Raw genomic sequence first — 17,006 nt, 5'->3', positions numbered from 1 at the left:
TGACGGTCCCGATGGGTCTGTATCATGATTTTGGACTCGGTCGTATGTCCGGAATCGAATTCGGAAGTCCCTAACTTTATTTATCATAATTTGTTGAAAACTAGAAGTTCAAAGGTTTAAAGAATTTATAAATTTGACCGTGAGTTGGCTTTGTTGTTATTGGGTTCGAATTTTTATTCCGGAACTTGGTATAGGTTTGTTTCAGTATTTATGACTTGTCTGCAAAATTTGGTGCAAAATGGAGTTGATTTGACGTGATTCGGACGTCCAGTTGAGATATTTCATGTTCTTAAGTTTAGTTGAAAATTTAATTCATTTTGGTGTCCGATTCGTAGTTCTCAGTGTTATTTTGGTGTTTTGATCGCGCGAGCGAGTTCGTATGATATTTTTAGAATTGTGTGCATGTTTGGTTTGGAGCCCCGAGGGCTCGGGTGAGTTTCGGATAGGTTGCGGATGTTGTTGAACTTATTGAAAATGTTGGTTTAGCTTCTGCTGGTTTGTGGTGCATGCTTCTTCGCGATGGGGAAGATACTCTCGCGATCGTCAACAGTAATTGGGACTGGGGTGGATTTTTCTATTCGCGAACGCGAAGTATAGGACGCGAACGTGAAGTGGGGGGGTTGCCTTTCGCGAACGCGGACAACCTATCATGAACGCGTAGCGTTGAAGAACCTAGGAAGGGGTCGGTGGTTTTCTTTACGCGAACGCAAGCCCTGGCTTACGAATGCGGAGGCCTAAAGGAGAAGCCATCGCGAACGCGTAGGCCATTTGGGCCGTTATGCATCGCGAACGCGGCAGGCCCTTCGCGAACGCGAAAAAGGCCTAACACCTAGTCACCTAAATATTCCAAACATGGGATTTCACCCATTTTTCATCATCTTTTTATTAGAGCTCGGCCTAGAGGCGATTTGGAGGAGAAATTTCATCACCCTTTCATAGGTAAGTGTACTTTAACTTATGTTCTTCCATTTCCATCATCACCCATAAATTTCTAATCTTAATCAATATTCTTTGGAGGGGGGTTTTGCAAATTTGGGATTTAGACCTCAATTTGGGATCGGATTTCGAAACTAATTACATAATCGGGCTCGAGAGTGAATTGGTAAATTGATTTTGGTCTGAATCTCAGATTTTGACCAAGCGGGCCCAGGGGGTTGACTTTTGTTGACTTTTTAGAAAAAGTGTAAAGATCTTAACTTTATGTATTATAATTGATATCTCTAGCATTATTTAATGTTATTGAGTCGATTTTGGTTAGATTCGGTTGGTTTGGAGGCCGATTTTAGAGGAAAAGGCCTGGTAGAGCTTTGATTTGCTTGCGTAGCAAGGTAAGTGTTAGGCCTAACCTTGATTTAAGGGAATTAGGAACCCTTAAGCTATGTGCTATGTGAAATTCATGTGTAGCGGTGTATATGCGAGTTTACGAGTGTATATACGCTGTCAAAATACTTGTTTTCATATTTTTTCATATTTCATTAATTATTTTATTCCATGTCTTAATTGTTACATACTTTAATTACTTCCTATGCCTTAATTTGCTACTTGTCATTTATTATTCTCGTATTTAAAATGTTAGATTCTCCCATGCTTCCATGATTAACTGCTACTTGCCTTAATTGACTTACTTGTACCCTTTAGTTGTCATTTATTTGATTGTCTTACTGCTTAGTATTAATTATAGCAAATTCTTGATTTGGGACGAGATTTCCTTTATGGTTCTGCTTTCATATTCCTCAATCGTATAGATTCTTGTGTTGAGTTGTGGAATTGATTTCATTTATCGATTTGTGTTTATGAATCGGGTCGCACGCCGCAACCGGTGTAGTAAGGGAGGATTGATATTTATATGGTGGGATCGGGTTGCACGCCGTAACAGGTGAAATCAGGGAGGATTGATATGGTGAAGTAAGAGATGATTATGATGTAGACTATGATTGTATAGTGGGATCGGGTTACGCGCCCCAACATATTTTACTTGTTATTATTGATATTGACATGGTGGAATAAGGGAGAATCGTAATTGTACGGTGGGCTCGGGTTGCGCGCCGCAACGTTTTATGTGTTTTGTATTCCTTGTTGTATTATGTTGGCTTCGGTGTTTTCATACGAGATTCTGGAGGTTTGTATTTCTGGTTTTACTGGTTTACGAGGATTGAGGTTATAGTCATGAGTTCACTACTTTATTTTCCTGTATTTCCTTTCTTGTCATTATTTATATATTGCGTACAAGTTATTGTAAGTGACCCGCCTTAACCTCATCACTATTTCGTTGAGGTTAGGTCTGACACTTACAGAGTATATGAGGTCGGTTGTACTCATACTACACTCTGCACTTCTTGTGCAGACTTTGGAGTCGGTCCCAGTGACGGTCAGTAGATTACTCGGATCGGACATCTGACGTAGACTTGAGGTATAGCTGCTCGGCATTCGCAGCCCTGAAGTCCCCTTCTCCCTTATCCTAGCTTTTTATTTCTTTTCAGACAGTTTTACTTTCATTCAGACCATTATATGTATTATTCTAGTCGCTCGTGCACTTGTGACACCAGTTCTGGTTGTATTTAGATATTTCGGTTGTTATGACTTTTCGTAATTTATTTGAGTTCTATTATAGTTAACTTCAGTTTAATTGGCATTAGATAATTCGATTTGTTAAAAGATGGCTTAAAACTATTCTAGCATAGGCTTGCCTAGTATCAGACTCCAGCAGCCTCGCCAGTTGGGGTAGTTCAGCCGGTTGTTGCGGCACAGGCCGGTGATAGGCCTGCTTTGTCTTCTGAGGCTATGTTGAGGTTGGATAAGTTTACCAAACTCTTTCCTGTTCATTTTGGTGGTGCATATTCTAAGGACCCACAGGACTTTCTGGATCGTTGCCACGAGGTGTTGCACAACATGGGTATAGTTGAGACTAATGGGGTCGATTTTGCAGCATTTTAGATGACTAGTTCTGCCTAGAGATGGTGGAGAGATTACATGTTGACTAGACCATCTGGGTTGCCTGCACTTACCTGGGATCAGTTCTCATAGCTATTTCTCGAGAAGTTCATTCCTGTCACCCTGAGAGAGGAGTACCACAGATAATTTGAGCGTCTCTAGCAGGGTAGTATGACTTTTACCCAGTATGAGACTCGATTTGTGGACCTAGCTCGCTATGCCACTATCTTTCTTCCTACTGAGAGGGAGAGAGTGAAGAGATTTATTGATGGGCTCACTTTCACTCTCAGGCTATAGATGGCCAAGCAGACCAGGAGTGATATTTCCTTCCAGACGGCCGTAGATATTGCTAGATGGATCGAGTTGGTTCGTGCTCAAGAGAGGGGGATGGTGTCAAATAAGAGGCCTCGTCATTCCGATAGTTTCAGTGGTGCCTCATCTGGAGGCAGGGGTACTTTTGGTAGAGGCCATCCTCCTAGGCCATTTCATTCAGTGCTTCAGGCATCTCACAGTGTTTCAGGGAGTCATGGTCCCTATGTGCCTCATTATGGACAACTAGCCTACAGTGTACCATCAGCTCCTATCAGTGCACCTCCGATTCAGAGCTATCATCATGGTTATTCGGCCCATTTGGTTCAGCTTCAGCTTCAGCAGCCATAGCAACAGGATGGGTGTTTTGAGTGTGGTGGTATTGGTCATATCAGGAGGTTCTGTCCAAGATTATTGGGCGGCATACCACAGCAGAGTTCTCGTGCCATAGTTCCAGCACCGGTTACTCCACCGCCCACTCAGCCAGCTACAGGTAGGGGTCAGGCAGCCAGAGGTGGAGGTCAGGCCATTAGAGGTGGAGGTCAGGCCGTTAGAGGTGAGGCCAGCCAGCTAGAGGCCACCCCAGAGATATAGTTCAAAGTGGTAGGGCCCAGCCCCGATGTTATGCTTTCCCAGCTAGGCCTGAGGCTAAGTCATCTGATGTCGTTATCACATGTATTGTTCCAGTTTTCCATAGAGATGCTTCAGTTCTATTTGATTCGGGATCTACTTATTCCTATGTGTCATCCTAATTTGCTTTATATCTGGTTATGCCCCGTGATTCTTTGAGTGCTCATGTGTATGTGTCCACATCTGTGGGAGATTCTATTGTTGTAAATCGTGTTTATCGCTCGTGTGTGATTACTATTGGGAGTCTTGAGACTAGCATAGATCTTCTACTTTCTATATGGTATATTTTGATGTTATCTTGGGTATGGATTAGTTGTGCCCTTATCATGCTATATTGGACTGTCACGCCAAGACGGTGATGTTAGCTATGCCGGGGTTGCCTCAATTAGAGTGGAGAGGGACTCTTGGCCATTCTACCAGTAGAGTTATTTCTTATGTGAAGGCTCGACGTATGGTCGAGAAGGGATGTCTGGCATATTTGGCCTATGTTTGTGATTCGAGTGCGGAGTTTCCTTCCATGGATTCAGTTCTATTGTGTGTGAGTTTCCAAAGGTGTTTCCTGCAGGTCTACCGGGGATGCCACCCGACAGAGATATTGACTTCTGTATTGATTTGGCTCCGGGCACTCAACCCATTTCAGTTCCACCATACCGTATGGCTACGCCGGAGTTGAAGGAACTGAAGGAGCAGTTACAAGATTTTCTTGATAATGTCTTCGTTAGACCTAGTGTCTCGCCCTAGGGTGCGCCCGTGTTGTTCGTGAAGAAGAAAGATGTGTCGATGAGGATGTGTATAAACAATCGGTAGTTGAACAAAGTCACTATCAAGAACAAGTATCTGTTGCCGAGGATTGACGACTTATTTGATCAGCTTCAGGGTGCCAAAGTGTTTTTGAAGATCGATTTGAGGTCTGGCTGCCATCAGTTGAAGATTAGGGCATCCGATGTCCCTAAGACGGCTTTTCGGACTCAGTATGGCATTATGAGTTCCTAGTGATGTCATTTTGGTTGACAAATGACCTAGCAGCATTTATGGATTTGATGAACTCGATATTCAAGCCATACTTGGATTCTTTTGTGATTGTATTCATTGATGATATCTTGATTTACTCCCGCAGTCAAGAGGAGCATGAGCAGCATCTTTGGATTGTATTTCATACTCTGAGAGATAGCCAGTTATATGCCAAGTTTTCAAAGTGTGAGTTTTGGTTAGACTCAGTCGCCTTTTGGGGCATGTTGTATCGGCAGTGGGTATAAAAGTGGACCCTAAGAAGATTGAGATAGTTCAGAACTAGCCTAGACCTACTTTAGCTATATAGATCTAGAGTTTCCTGGGTTTGGCGGGTTATTATCGCCGGTGCGTGGAGGGGTTTTCATCCATAGCAGCCTCATTGACTAGATTGAACCAGAAGGGTGCCCCATTCAGATGGTCGGAAGAGTGTGAGTTGAGCTTTCATAAGCTCGAGGCTGCTTTGACTACGGCGCCAGTGTTGGTGTTGCCCACAGGTTTAGGATCCTACACGGTGTATTGTGATGCATCTCGTATTGGGGTCGGTGCAGTATTGATGCAGGATGTCAGGGTGATTGCATACGCGTCGCAACAGTTGAAGGTTCATGACAAGAATTACCCTATTCATCACTTAGAGTTGGCAGCCATTGTTTATGCACTGAAGGTTTGGAGGCACTATCTTTACGGCATGTCGTGCGAGGTATTCATGGATCATCGGAGTCTACAGTATTTGTTCAAGCAAAAGGATCTCAACTTGAGGTAGAGGAGGTGGTTGGAGCTGTTGAAAGACTATGATATCACCATTTTGTATCATCCCGGGAAGGCCAATGTGGTGGCCGATGCCTTGAGTAGAAAGGTAGTGAGTATGGGTAGCCTTGCGTATATTTTAGTTGGTGAGAGGCCACTTGCAGCAGATGTTCAGGATTTGGCCAATCAGTTTGTGAGGTTAGACGTTTCAGAGCCCAATCGTGTGCTAGCTTGCACAGTCGCTTCGTCTTCTCTTATGAGCGCATCAGAGAGCATCAGTATGATGATCCCCATTTGCTTGTCCTTAAGGACATGGTGCGGCGCGGTGGTTCCAAGCAGGTTACTGTTGGAGATAATGGGGTTTTAAGGATGCAGGGTCATATTTGTGTGCCCAATGTGGATGGGCTTCGTGATTTGATTCTTGAGGAGGCCCACAGTTCCCGATATTCTACTCATTCGGGTGCCTCCAAGATGTATCAGGACGTGCGGCAACATTATTGGGGGAGGAGGATGAAGAAGGATATAGTTGCATATGTAGCTCGGTGTCTAAATTGTCAGCAAGTAAAGTACGAGCATCAGAGGCCTGGTGGTTTGCTTCAGAGGCTAGAAATTCCTCAGTGGAAGTGGGAGCGTATCACTATGGATTTTGTTGTTGGACTCCCACGGACTTAGAAAAAGTTCGACACGGTATGGGTCATTGTGGACAGGTTAACCAAGTCAGCGCATTTCATTCCAGTAGCAGTTACATATTCTTCATAGCGGTTAGCTGAGATCTACATCGGCGAGATCATCTGTCTTCACGGTGTTCCCGTGTCTATCATTTCTGATCGAGGTACGCAGTTCACCTCGCATTTCTAGAGGGCCATACAGTGTGGGTTGGGCATGCGGGTTGAGTTGAGCACAGCATTTCAACCCCAGACGGACGGGCAGTTCGAGCGCACTATTCATATATTAGAAGATATGCTTTGCGCTTGCGTTATGGATTTCGGGTGTTCTTGGGATCCATTCTTGCCGCTTACAGAGTTTGCATACATCAACTGCTACTAGTCGAGCATTCAAATGGCTCCCTATGAGGCATTATACGGGAGGCAGTGTCGTTCGCCAGTTGGATGGTTCGAGATGGGGGAGGCTCGATTGTTGGGTACAGATTTGGTACATGATGCCTTGGATAAGGTCACGATTATTCAGGATCGACTTCGCACCGGTCAGTCTAGGCAGAAGAGTTATGCCGACCGTAGAGTTCGTGATATTGCATTCATGGTTGGAGAGAGGGTATTGCTCCGGGTTTCACCCATGAAGGGTGTGATGAGATTCGGGAAGAAGGGCAAGTTGAGCCCTAGGTATATCGGACCCTTTGAGATTCTTGAGAGAGTGGGTGAGGTGACCTACAGGCTCGCATTGCCACCTAGTTTATCAGTAGTCCATCTGTTGTTCCATGTGTTAGATTTCAGCTCAGTCCAATTGGATAAGGATTTGACTTATGAGGAGGAGCCGATGGCTATTCTATCCCAACAGGTCCAACAGTCAAGGTCTAAGAGTTATCCTTCAGTTCGAGTGCAGTGGAGAGGTCAGCCGATCGAGGTAGCCATGTGGGAGTCCGAGTCGGACATATGGAGTAGATAACCACACCTTTTCACCATCCCAGGTACTTTTCTATGTCCGTTCGAGGACGAACGTTTGTTTTAGAGGTGGAGAATGTGATGACCCGATAGGTCATTTGTAGTTTTACCCTTCATTTCTGTGTTCTGAGATCTCGAATAGCTCTGTTTAACCTTTCTCGATTTGCGTGTGTATTCTGTGTCCTTTTTCCAAAAGGTTTTTATGAGAAATTGATGAAAATATGAAATCGTGCCTTAAAACTCACTTGAGTTGACTACGGTCAACGTTTTGTGTAAACAGATCCGGATCAGTATTTTGACGGTTCCGATGAGTCTGTATCGTGATTTGGGAATCAGGGGTATGCTCGGAATCGAATTCGGAAGTCCCTAACTTGATTTATCGTAATTTGTTGAAAACTAGAAGTTTAAAGGTTTAAAGAATTCATAAATTTGACCATGAGTTGACTTTACTATTACTGGATTCATATTTTGATTGCGGAACTTGGTATAGGTTCGTTTCAGTATTTATGACTTGCCTGCAAAATTTGGTGCAAAACGGAGTTGATTTGAAGTGATTCGGATATTCGGTTGAAAATTTTCATGTTCTTAAGTTTCATTGAAAATTTCATTCGTTTTGGTGTCCGATTGGTTGTTCTAGGTTTTATTTTGGTGTTTTGATCATGCGAGCGAATTCATATGATATTTTTGGACTTGTGTGCGTGTTTGGTCTGGAACCCCAAGGGCTCGGGTGAGTTTCAAATAGGTTGCGGATGTTGTTGAACTTAAGGAAAATGTTGGTTTAGCTTCTGCTAGTTTCTGGTGCATGCTTTTTCGAGACCGCGAAGATACTCCCGCGATCACGAAGAGTAGTTGGGACTAGGGTGGATTTTTCTCTTCGCGAACGCGAAGTGGAGGGGGGTTGCCCTTCACAAACGCGGATAGCCTATCGTGAACGCGTAGCGTGAACGCGTAGCGTTGAGGGCCTGGGAAGGGGTTTGGTGGTTTTCTCTACGCGAACGCGAGCCCTGGCTCACAAACGCGAAGGCCTAGGAGAAGAAGCCTTCGCGAACGCATGAGTAAACTCACGAACGCGTAGGCCATTTGGGTCGTTGTGCATCGCAAACGCGACAGGCCCTTTGTGAACGAGAAGAAGGCCTGACGCCCAGTCACTTAAATATTTCAAAACGGGATTTCACCCTTTTTTACCATCTTTTCATTAGAGCTCGGCCTAGAGGCCATTTGGAGGAGAAGTTTCATCACCCTTTCATAGGTTAGTGTACTTTAACTTATTTTCTTCCATTTTCATCATCACCCATTAATTTCTAATCTTAATCTATGTTCTTTCATGGTAGAAAATTTGGGATTTGAGAAGAATTGGGGGGGGGGGTTGCAAATTTTTGATTTAGACCTCAATTTGGGGTCGGATTTCAAAACTAATTATATAATCGGGCTCGAGAATGAATGGGTAAATGAGTTTTGGTTTGCATCTCGAGTTTTAACCAAGCGAGCCCAGGGTTGGCTTTTATTGACTTTTTGGAAAAAGTATAAAGATCTTAACTTTTTATATTGTAATTGATTTTCCTAGCATTATTTGATGTTATTGAGTCGATTTTGGTTAGATTCGGTTGGTTTGGAAGCGGATTTTAGAGGAAAGGCCCTGGTAGAGCTTTGATTTGCTTGCGGAGCGAGGTAAGTGTTGGGCCTAACCTTGATTTGAGGGAATTAGAAACCCTTAAGCTATGTGCTATGTGAAATTCATGTGTAGCGGAGTATATGCGAGGTGACGAGTGTATATACGCCGTCAAAATACTTGTTTTTATGCTTTTCCGTATTTCATTAATTATTTTATTCCATGTCTTAACTATTACATGCTTTAATTGATTCCTATGCCTTAATTTGCTACTTGTCATTTATTATTCTCGTATTAAAAATGTTAGATTCTCTCATGCTTCCACGATTAACTCCTACTTGCCTTAATTGACTTGCTTGTACCCTTTAGTTGTCATTTATTTGACTTGTCTTACTGCTTAGTATTGATTATAGCAAATTCTTGATTTGGGACTAGATTTCCTTTATGGTTCTGCTTTCATATTCGTCAATCGTATAGATTCTTGTGATTTGAGTTGTGGAATTGATTTCATTTATCGATTTGTGTTTATGGATCGGGTTGCACGCCGCAACAGATGAAATAAGGGAGGATTGATATGGTGAAGTAAGGGAGGATTATGATGTTGACTCTGATTATATGGTGGGATCGCGTTGCGCACCGCAATATATTTTACTTGTTATTATTGATATTGACATGGTGGAATAAGGGAGGATCGTAATTTTACGGTGGGATCGGGTTGCGCGCCGCAACGGTTTATGTGTTTTGTATTCCTTATTGTATTATGTTGGCTTCGGTGTTTTCATACGAGATTCTGGAGATTTGTATTTCTGAGTTTACTGGTTTTCGAGGATTGAGGTTATTGTCATGAGTTCACTGCTTTATTTTTCTATATTTCCTTTCCTGTCATTATTATTATACTGCGTACAGGTTATTGTAAGTGACCCGCCTTAGCCTCGTCACTACTTCGTCGAGGTTAGGCTCGACACTTACAGTGTACATGGGGTCGGTTGTATTCATACTACACTTTGCACTTCTTGTGCAGACTTTAGAGTCGGTCCCACCAGCGGTCATTAGATTGCTCGGATCGGACATCTGACGGAGACTTGAGGTACAGTTGCTCGGCGTTCGCAGCCCTGAAGTCCCCTTCTCCCTTATCCTAGCTATTGATTTCTCTTCAGACAGTTTTACTTTCATTCAGACCATTATATGTACTATTCTAGTTGCTCATGCACTTGTGACACCAGTTTTGGGTTGTATTTAGATATTTTGGTTGTTATGACTTTTTGCATTTTATTTCAATTCTATTACAATTACTTCAGTTTAATTGGCATTAGTTAATTCGATTTGTTAAAAAATAGCTTAAAACTATTCTAACGTTGGCTTGCCTAACAAGTAAAATGTTAGTCGTCATCACGGTCCCGAGAGTGAAAATTTCGGATCGTGACAACAGTACTTCTATATTTCGAGACTATATGGTGTACTCCATTTATTAGTTCATAATTTGTACTACTAGTTTTTGGGGATTGATGTAGCATTTTTGTACTTTGATGTTGATTTCAAATTTATTTCCGCATTTATCTATATTATTCTGTGATTATTTATGTTTGTTGATTCGTCTAGCGGATTGGATTACGTGGTTATAGTGAGATTTTTTGTCGCAACATTGAACCCTGACGTGTTGTGCTAGAAATTCGTGCAAGTTTTTGCTGGACACTATTATTTGCTGGAATTCGTAGTGAGACGACTAAATAATTCAGGTCAAAGACGACCTAAATCATTTATTACCTCTAACATATCAGTTGGTTCGTCTATTTTAGGCGAAATTAGGATAACCCCTCTATTTGCATACAGAGATTTACTTTAAATATTTCTTTTGATTTTTTAATGTTTTCCCTTTATGTTAATGCACATTTTGTCTTCTACGTTTCGATTCCTACTCATAACAAGTTTTTCGCATATATCTATATATTATATTAAAAGCACGAGTGTCCTTAGCAAAATATCGTTCGCCTTTTTTACCTTTTAAAAGTAGAGTTCTCACTAGATAAAATAGTCATTTAATTATTTTCCTAATTTTTAGAATTTCAAACTTGTAGAAATTCCTTATATTTAGGAATAAATCCAATAAGATTTTACTTTTATAAAAAAATTCCTTATTTAAATTGTATATTTAAGATTGAATTTCCACAAAGGGAAATCGAGGGTTCGGTATTCTAAAATAAACCTTAAGTAACGAAGACCTTTGACATGAAATGCCTCTTTGCCATAAGCTTTTTGTTTCCTTTTTTTTCAATCTTTTAAGAATGATTGAAATATTTCCACAAAACAAATATGGTATATTTTTTTTCTATGTTTTGCTTTTGAAGCCTTTTTTCCTCCCGAAAACTTTAACCAAAACAAGAATCTGAAAACTTTCAACAGAAATATACTACTTAATTAATAAACTTTGCAAAATCTTCAACTGGAATGCCTAAGACAATATATTACATTCGAAAGCCTACTTAATTAATTTTTTGCTTTTTTTAACTACTCTGTAGAACAATAAAACTCTTTACACATCCAATATGTTCTTTAAAACACTATGAAGTTCTAAAGAAAGTATAAGACATTTTTAAAACAGATGCAGGTATTTAGGTACACGCGCGTCGCGCCCCTTAGCGAATTATCATTCGTCTTTTTTATCTTTAAAAAATTAATTTCATACTAGATAAAATAGTCAGTTAATTATTTTTAAATATTTAAGACTTCAAAATTTACTAAAATTTGTATATTAAATCATTTATTATTTCGACTGTTTGATACAACAAATTTGCAGAAGAAAAATAACACCAAAAATTTCGCCCAATTCCTTTTAGGTAGGAGTCCTTTTTCTCTCACATATTTTAGTGTTATAAAATTATAAATGTCTATTAGGTCAATTGAAGTTCATGAAAAAGTAGTATGTTTTCTTGCGTGGGTTGATAGAGCACGTCCATGAGTGACAATTTTAACTCCATGTAAAAAAAAATATATAAAGATAGAAAGGAGGATAAATAAGTAACATTAAAGGGAGGTTATAAATATATGGTTGTACAAAAAGTTAATCTTTTAGCAATTCAATTAGATATTTTTAAAAATAATTATTTTTATTTACAAAAGTTTAAAACTATTGAGAGGGAACTTATAGATGAAAATTTTCATCATAGAAAACCTAAGATAAAAATCGGAATTCCTTTAAATCTATTCAGTATTTGTATATAAAATGATATTTTCAATATATCAATGACTAAGAACACTTGTATGTGGCGATTTCTTTTCTTATTAAGTTAGATATATAGAAGTAATATTTTTTTATTTTAAAAAAACTTATACTTTTATTTATAATTAACACTACGACAAACATAAAGTGCAAAAGTTCGGATTTTATCATTTTTTAAAAAGAATTTTTGTAGATAAAAATATAGTCATAATTAAATATTTATATATGGTATGAGCTAATATTAATAATTTAAATCCCCAAATACTAAATTATTTCTCTTTATAATTAAAAAAGATGATTAAATATTTAAATTAAAATAAATCAGAATATAAAACAAAATCAATTATAATATTAAGAATTAAATTGGTTCAAATGTAAACATTAAGAAATAAGGATGAAATAGTAGAAGACAAAATGTATTCATAAAGAGATTTCAGGTGAGACACAATTTAACATATTTGTATATCATATTATAAGATATATATAATTACAAAATAATGTACAACTAATTTAACTAAATTCATCATCTATGCATATTTAGAAGATATTTAATACAATTACTATGAGAAAAAATATTTTTATCATCTAAACAAATATTGCATTTTACGTCAATGTATATATTTTTAATTGATAGACATTATACACACGTACAACCGTGTTCCTTTTTCATAATATACTACTCAAGAGGCCACGGTTGGCTTTGATTTTATGTTTTATATGTGATAAACCATACTAAACAAAAGCGATAATCATCACATGGATAATATCTTGTAGCCTCTAACTTTTTACTGAGACAATATTACCTTAATTAGAAATACGTGTAGTATATGTGTCTTCATCTTTATATTTGGAGTTTTTACAATAAAAACAAAGTTCGCATCTAACCAAATTTATCTCTCTCTCTCTCTCTTATCGTGCAACTCTTAGACAATGGTTTCATCTTAATCTAATCTTTTTGACGTGGAATGTGTGTGTTTGTGTTTGTGTGTGTGTGCATGGTGCGTGAAATCCCACTAAAATTTCAACATATATCAAATCCACCTATAGTTTTAGAAGTTTAATGAGTTCAGTATTAAATTAATAAAGGATGGATTTACGTCTAGTATAAATCATGAATCCGCCTTTTATCTCTTTTGCTTATCAGATATCGGTGAAATTTCATCCTTACATATTTGGAGTTAGAATGAAAAATAAGTTTATACACCACTCTTGTCCAACTCATCTTAGTATTCATGGATTTGAGTCTGATATCTGTTGAAACTTCAAAGTTTAACACGCTTAGCATGCGAGACGTACGGGGATCGATATCCCGCATCTCCATTCTACCTTTTCGGTTTGTCAAACGATTTTTCCTGCCCCTCGACACAGTAATCTATATATGAGGTCATAGCATTTTAATGTTTTTAAAATGTAAATATGCAACCCATGCAAGATCACACACCTTGATTATAATTACCAGTTTTACATTTTTTGTCGTGGCAATTGGAGTGAAGGGATCGGTCAATCACTAAATGAACGGTCAAGATTTTCTTCTTTTATTTTAGACATGGTTTCTGGAAGCAATGTTGTTCAAATATATATGCTTTAATTCTAGTTACGTTAAGTCGTAAAATTTCGTAGTTAAATTATTCCTTTAGGTAGGATTCAACTAGAATAAGAAAAAAGCAAGAAAAGTGAAAGTGTCCCTCTGTTTTGGTTAGTTTCTGGCGGCCGAAAGATAAACGTATTAGTAAGGAGAAGGAGAAAAGGAAACATATTTTGTTTCATTTACATATTTTGGACTAAACAAAAACACACACGAAAATATAGTAGTACATTTTGTTTTCTTCATAAACTGGGTATATAAAGTGGCAAAAGAAACATCAGGCTAGGAGGACTAAAACTAAGATGCAAATCACTTTAGAGATGAATTTGCTAATTATGCTGCTCCTTTTTCTTTTTTTTGCATATTGCATTTTGTACAGAACGTCTGATGGTATTGACTGTTGAGCATCGCTGCAGGTTTCTCCTCACTGTAGCTTTAGATTCTTCAGAAGCCTGTTCAGTAAAAAAAAAAAAAAAAAAAAAAAATTAGGATGAATAGATCAACATTATTCATTTATTAAAAGACTAATACTTTGTTTAATTGAAGAAAACTTTTTAACTAATGGCCCAAGCCTAAGGCAGTAGGATATTATCAACTTGCGTTCAGAATTTCTGCCAACTGGATCAGAAATACCCCTTATTCCTCATGCTTTTGTCATCTTCTTACATTGCATTGCAGAGAAAAAGGGGCAGCATGTATAGAAGATATATAGCCTACTTGTGCTAATTAAGAAATGTAAGATAATATGCTTTTTTATAATAAGCTAAATATGAATGTGACAGGCAGGACTTATTGCATGTGGATGTCCAAATCATCATCCTTCCAAGGAGACGGGATTGATTTTTGAAGAAAAGAGAGGCACCGACCTAAAAACATGCTGATACAGTGTAAAGATTTTTATATTATATATATTAGTGAAATTAAACTTATGATAGCTTTAGCTGGTTAGTTAATATTTTTACCAGGTTATACTATCAATTAAGGCTTATATAGAATTTTCTAAGCTAGGTAACCTAATTGTCTAAATATTTTTTGTATTGACAGCGTATAACACTCAAACTTATCTATTCCGCGTAAACACTCCTGAAATCATCTTTACAATGCCACACTCCTGAGTTGCTTAAAGGGTTAGCAAGGAATGTAAGGAGCCAATAAAATATTTGTAGCATCATGTGGCGATACTTATCAAAACAATAAAAAATTGTTAAACAACAGTGTTTTGTATAATATATTGGTCCAAGATTAAGATGTATATATAGGACCATATGCATGTGATATTATTCTTAAGCAAGTAGGATTAGATTTCATGTTATCAGTTGGAAGCTCAATAGACGTTAAAAGGTAAAATTACATCCTTCACTAAGATATCTGCAAATCAAATAGTATAAGCATATACGTGAAGTTGACAGTTTTGTCTTTCCTTAGACTATAGGTGTCTGATTTACAGTATACTTAATTCAATGAGGAAATCATGTTTAGCCTTAGTTGTTGCAAGGGCCGGGGCTGAGATTTTACAGTACCTCTGTTCATTAGCATAACCTCTGACATTGGTTTGAGCAGGCTTGTATTTGGGCAAAGGTACTTGGTCATTTTTTATTTGCATAATATCCTTGAGAAGCAGCTCATAGTGTCTCCTCACTTCCTCTGCTGATTTCCCTCCTACACTCCTCGCAATGTTATGCCAGCGATCCGGAGTATCCCTGTCATATAATGCCAACGCCTCCTCAAATCTCTTTTTTTGCTTTGTTGTCCATGAAGCCATCACATATAAGTAATTTTAAGTTTAAAAAAAAAAAAAAAAGACTGAGATGATATGGGAAAGAGAGTGCTAAACTAGCTCCTTATAAGCTGGAAGAGAAAGGTTTTGGATTCTGAAAGTTGGAGAATATTTATTCTTTTTCTTTGAGGGGATGTACACATATTCTTTATTCTTGTGCTTTAAGGGCAAATGGGAAGAGGAGGAGGGAGAATATGTAGAAAGGACATACTACTTTTAATCAGATCTTGCAAAGTCCCTTTCTTGTCGTTTATAATATCATCAGCAAGTGGATCACCTAGCTAAGGATTAGATTCCTTAAGTGCAGAGTACAGTATCAGTACAACCGACCCCATGTACTGGTAAGTGTCGAGTCTAACCTCGACGAAGTAGTGACGAGGCTAAGGCAAGGCACCTACAAATTAACCTGTACAATTTAACATTGCATATACAAATAATAGTAATGAAGAGCTATACAAGAATTATCGGGAAGGGAATACATACTGGGGGGAAATACGAAGTAAAGAGCTACAGCAGAATGAGAACTGGAACAACCAATAGAACATGAATCAACAGGAGCACAAATACAGTAAAGAAAAAATACACGGCATCACCATTCGTGCTTTTACTCTCAATCTCACCATAAAATCAATAGAAATAGCACAACATCACCCTTCATACATTAACTCTCATATCATGGCACGGAATTACCCTTCGTGCATTAACACTCACAATATGGCACGATATCACCTTCCGTGCTTTTACACTCACAATATTGAACGGCATCACCCTTCGTGCTTTTACACTCATAATATGGAACGACATCACCCTTCGTGCATTAGCACTCTCCCTTACCATAATGCAATGGATAAACAACAACAGGGAGTTAGAATAACAAGTACAAACCTTACTTTAACATTTGGTTCCACAATATAAATCTCAACTTTGAAATAAATACTCAATTATCACCAAAAAATCTGTAAACGTGATAAGAACGATCAACTTAACAATACTAGTCTAAACATGTAACAATTAGGCATATGAAAGAGACAATATAAGAAACAAAATGGGAGAAAACAGGAAAAATAAGTAAATTGGCGGCGCATAAGTACTCGTCACCTCACATATACGCCGCTCACATGAATTTCACATAGCAAAAAATCCGGGGTTCCTAATTTTCTCAAGTGAGGGTTAGACACAACACTTACCTCGCTCTGAAGGCCACTTAATCCTCAATCATAACTTTTCCTTTGGAATTCACCTCCAAACCACTCGTATCTATTAAAAAATAACTCAATAATATCAAATATTGCTAAAGGAATCAATAATATTGCATAAATTAAATTTCTCAAATTTTTCTCCAAAAATTCGAAAAATCGACCCCGGGCCCGCTTGGTCAAAACCCGAGGTTCGGATCAAAATCCATTTACCCATTCACCCCCGAGCCCGAATATGTAATTGGTTTTGGAATCCGATCTCAAATTGAGGTCTAAATCCCCAAATTTTCGAAATCTCTAGTTCCTGCCCTAACCCCTAATTCTACCATGATAACTCTTGATTTTAGGTTGATAATTCATGAAATGAAATGGGTAATT

The 17,006-nt window shown here is 38.4% G+C and overlaps 1 protein-coding gene across 1 annotated transcript; it reads right to left on the bottom strand.

The window, feature by feature from the left end:
* Window positions 1-13,836: 13,836 nt before the first annotated feature.
* Window positions 13,837-15,593, bottom strand: LOC107797255 (protein RADIALIS-like 5). Its single transcript, XM_075222342.1, has 2 exons — window positions 15,176-15,593; window positions 13,837-14,107 (listed from the first exon to the last, which is right to left on the bottom strand). Exons 1-2 carry the CDS (start codon window positions 15,415-15,417, stop codon window positions 14,080-14,082), a joined length of 270 nt encoding a protein of 89 aa, XP_075078443.1. The 5' UTR covers window positions 15,418-15,593; the 3' UTR covers window positions 13,837-14,079.
* Between the last annotated feature and the right edge of the window lie 1,413 nt (window positions 15,594-17,006).

This window comes from Nicotiana tabacum, chromosome 9, assembly GCF_000715075.1.
Source record: "Nicotiana tabacum cultivar K326 chromosome 9, ASM71507v2, whole genome shotgun sequence".
In the NCBI taxonomy this organism is placed as follows: Eukaryota; Viridiplantae; Streptophyta; class Magnoliopsida; order Solanales; family Solanaceae; genus Nicotiana; species Nicotiana tabacum.
This window is presented reverse-complemented; position numbering and strand designations above follow the sequence as displayed.

Bases quoted from the DNA above. Each gene is read 5' to 3' on its own strand.
- LOC107797255 (XM_075222342.1), bottom strand. From the start codon at position 15,417: ATGGCTTCATGGACAACAAAGCAAAAAAAGAGATTTGAGGAGGCGTTG. The intron at 14,108-15,175 runs GTACTGTAAAAT...TTTACTGAACAG, and splicing joins GGTTATGCTAATGAACAGAG to GCTTCTGAAGAATCTAAAGC.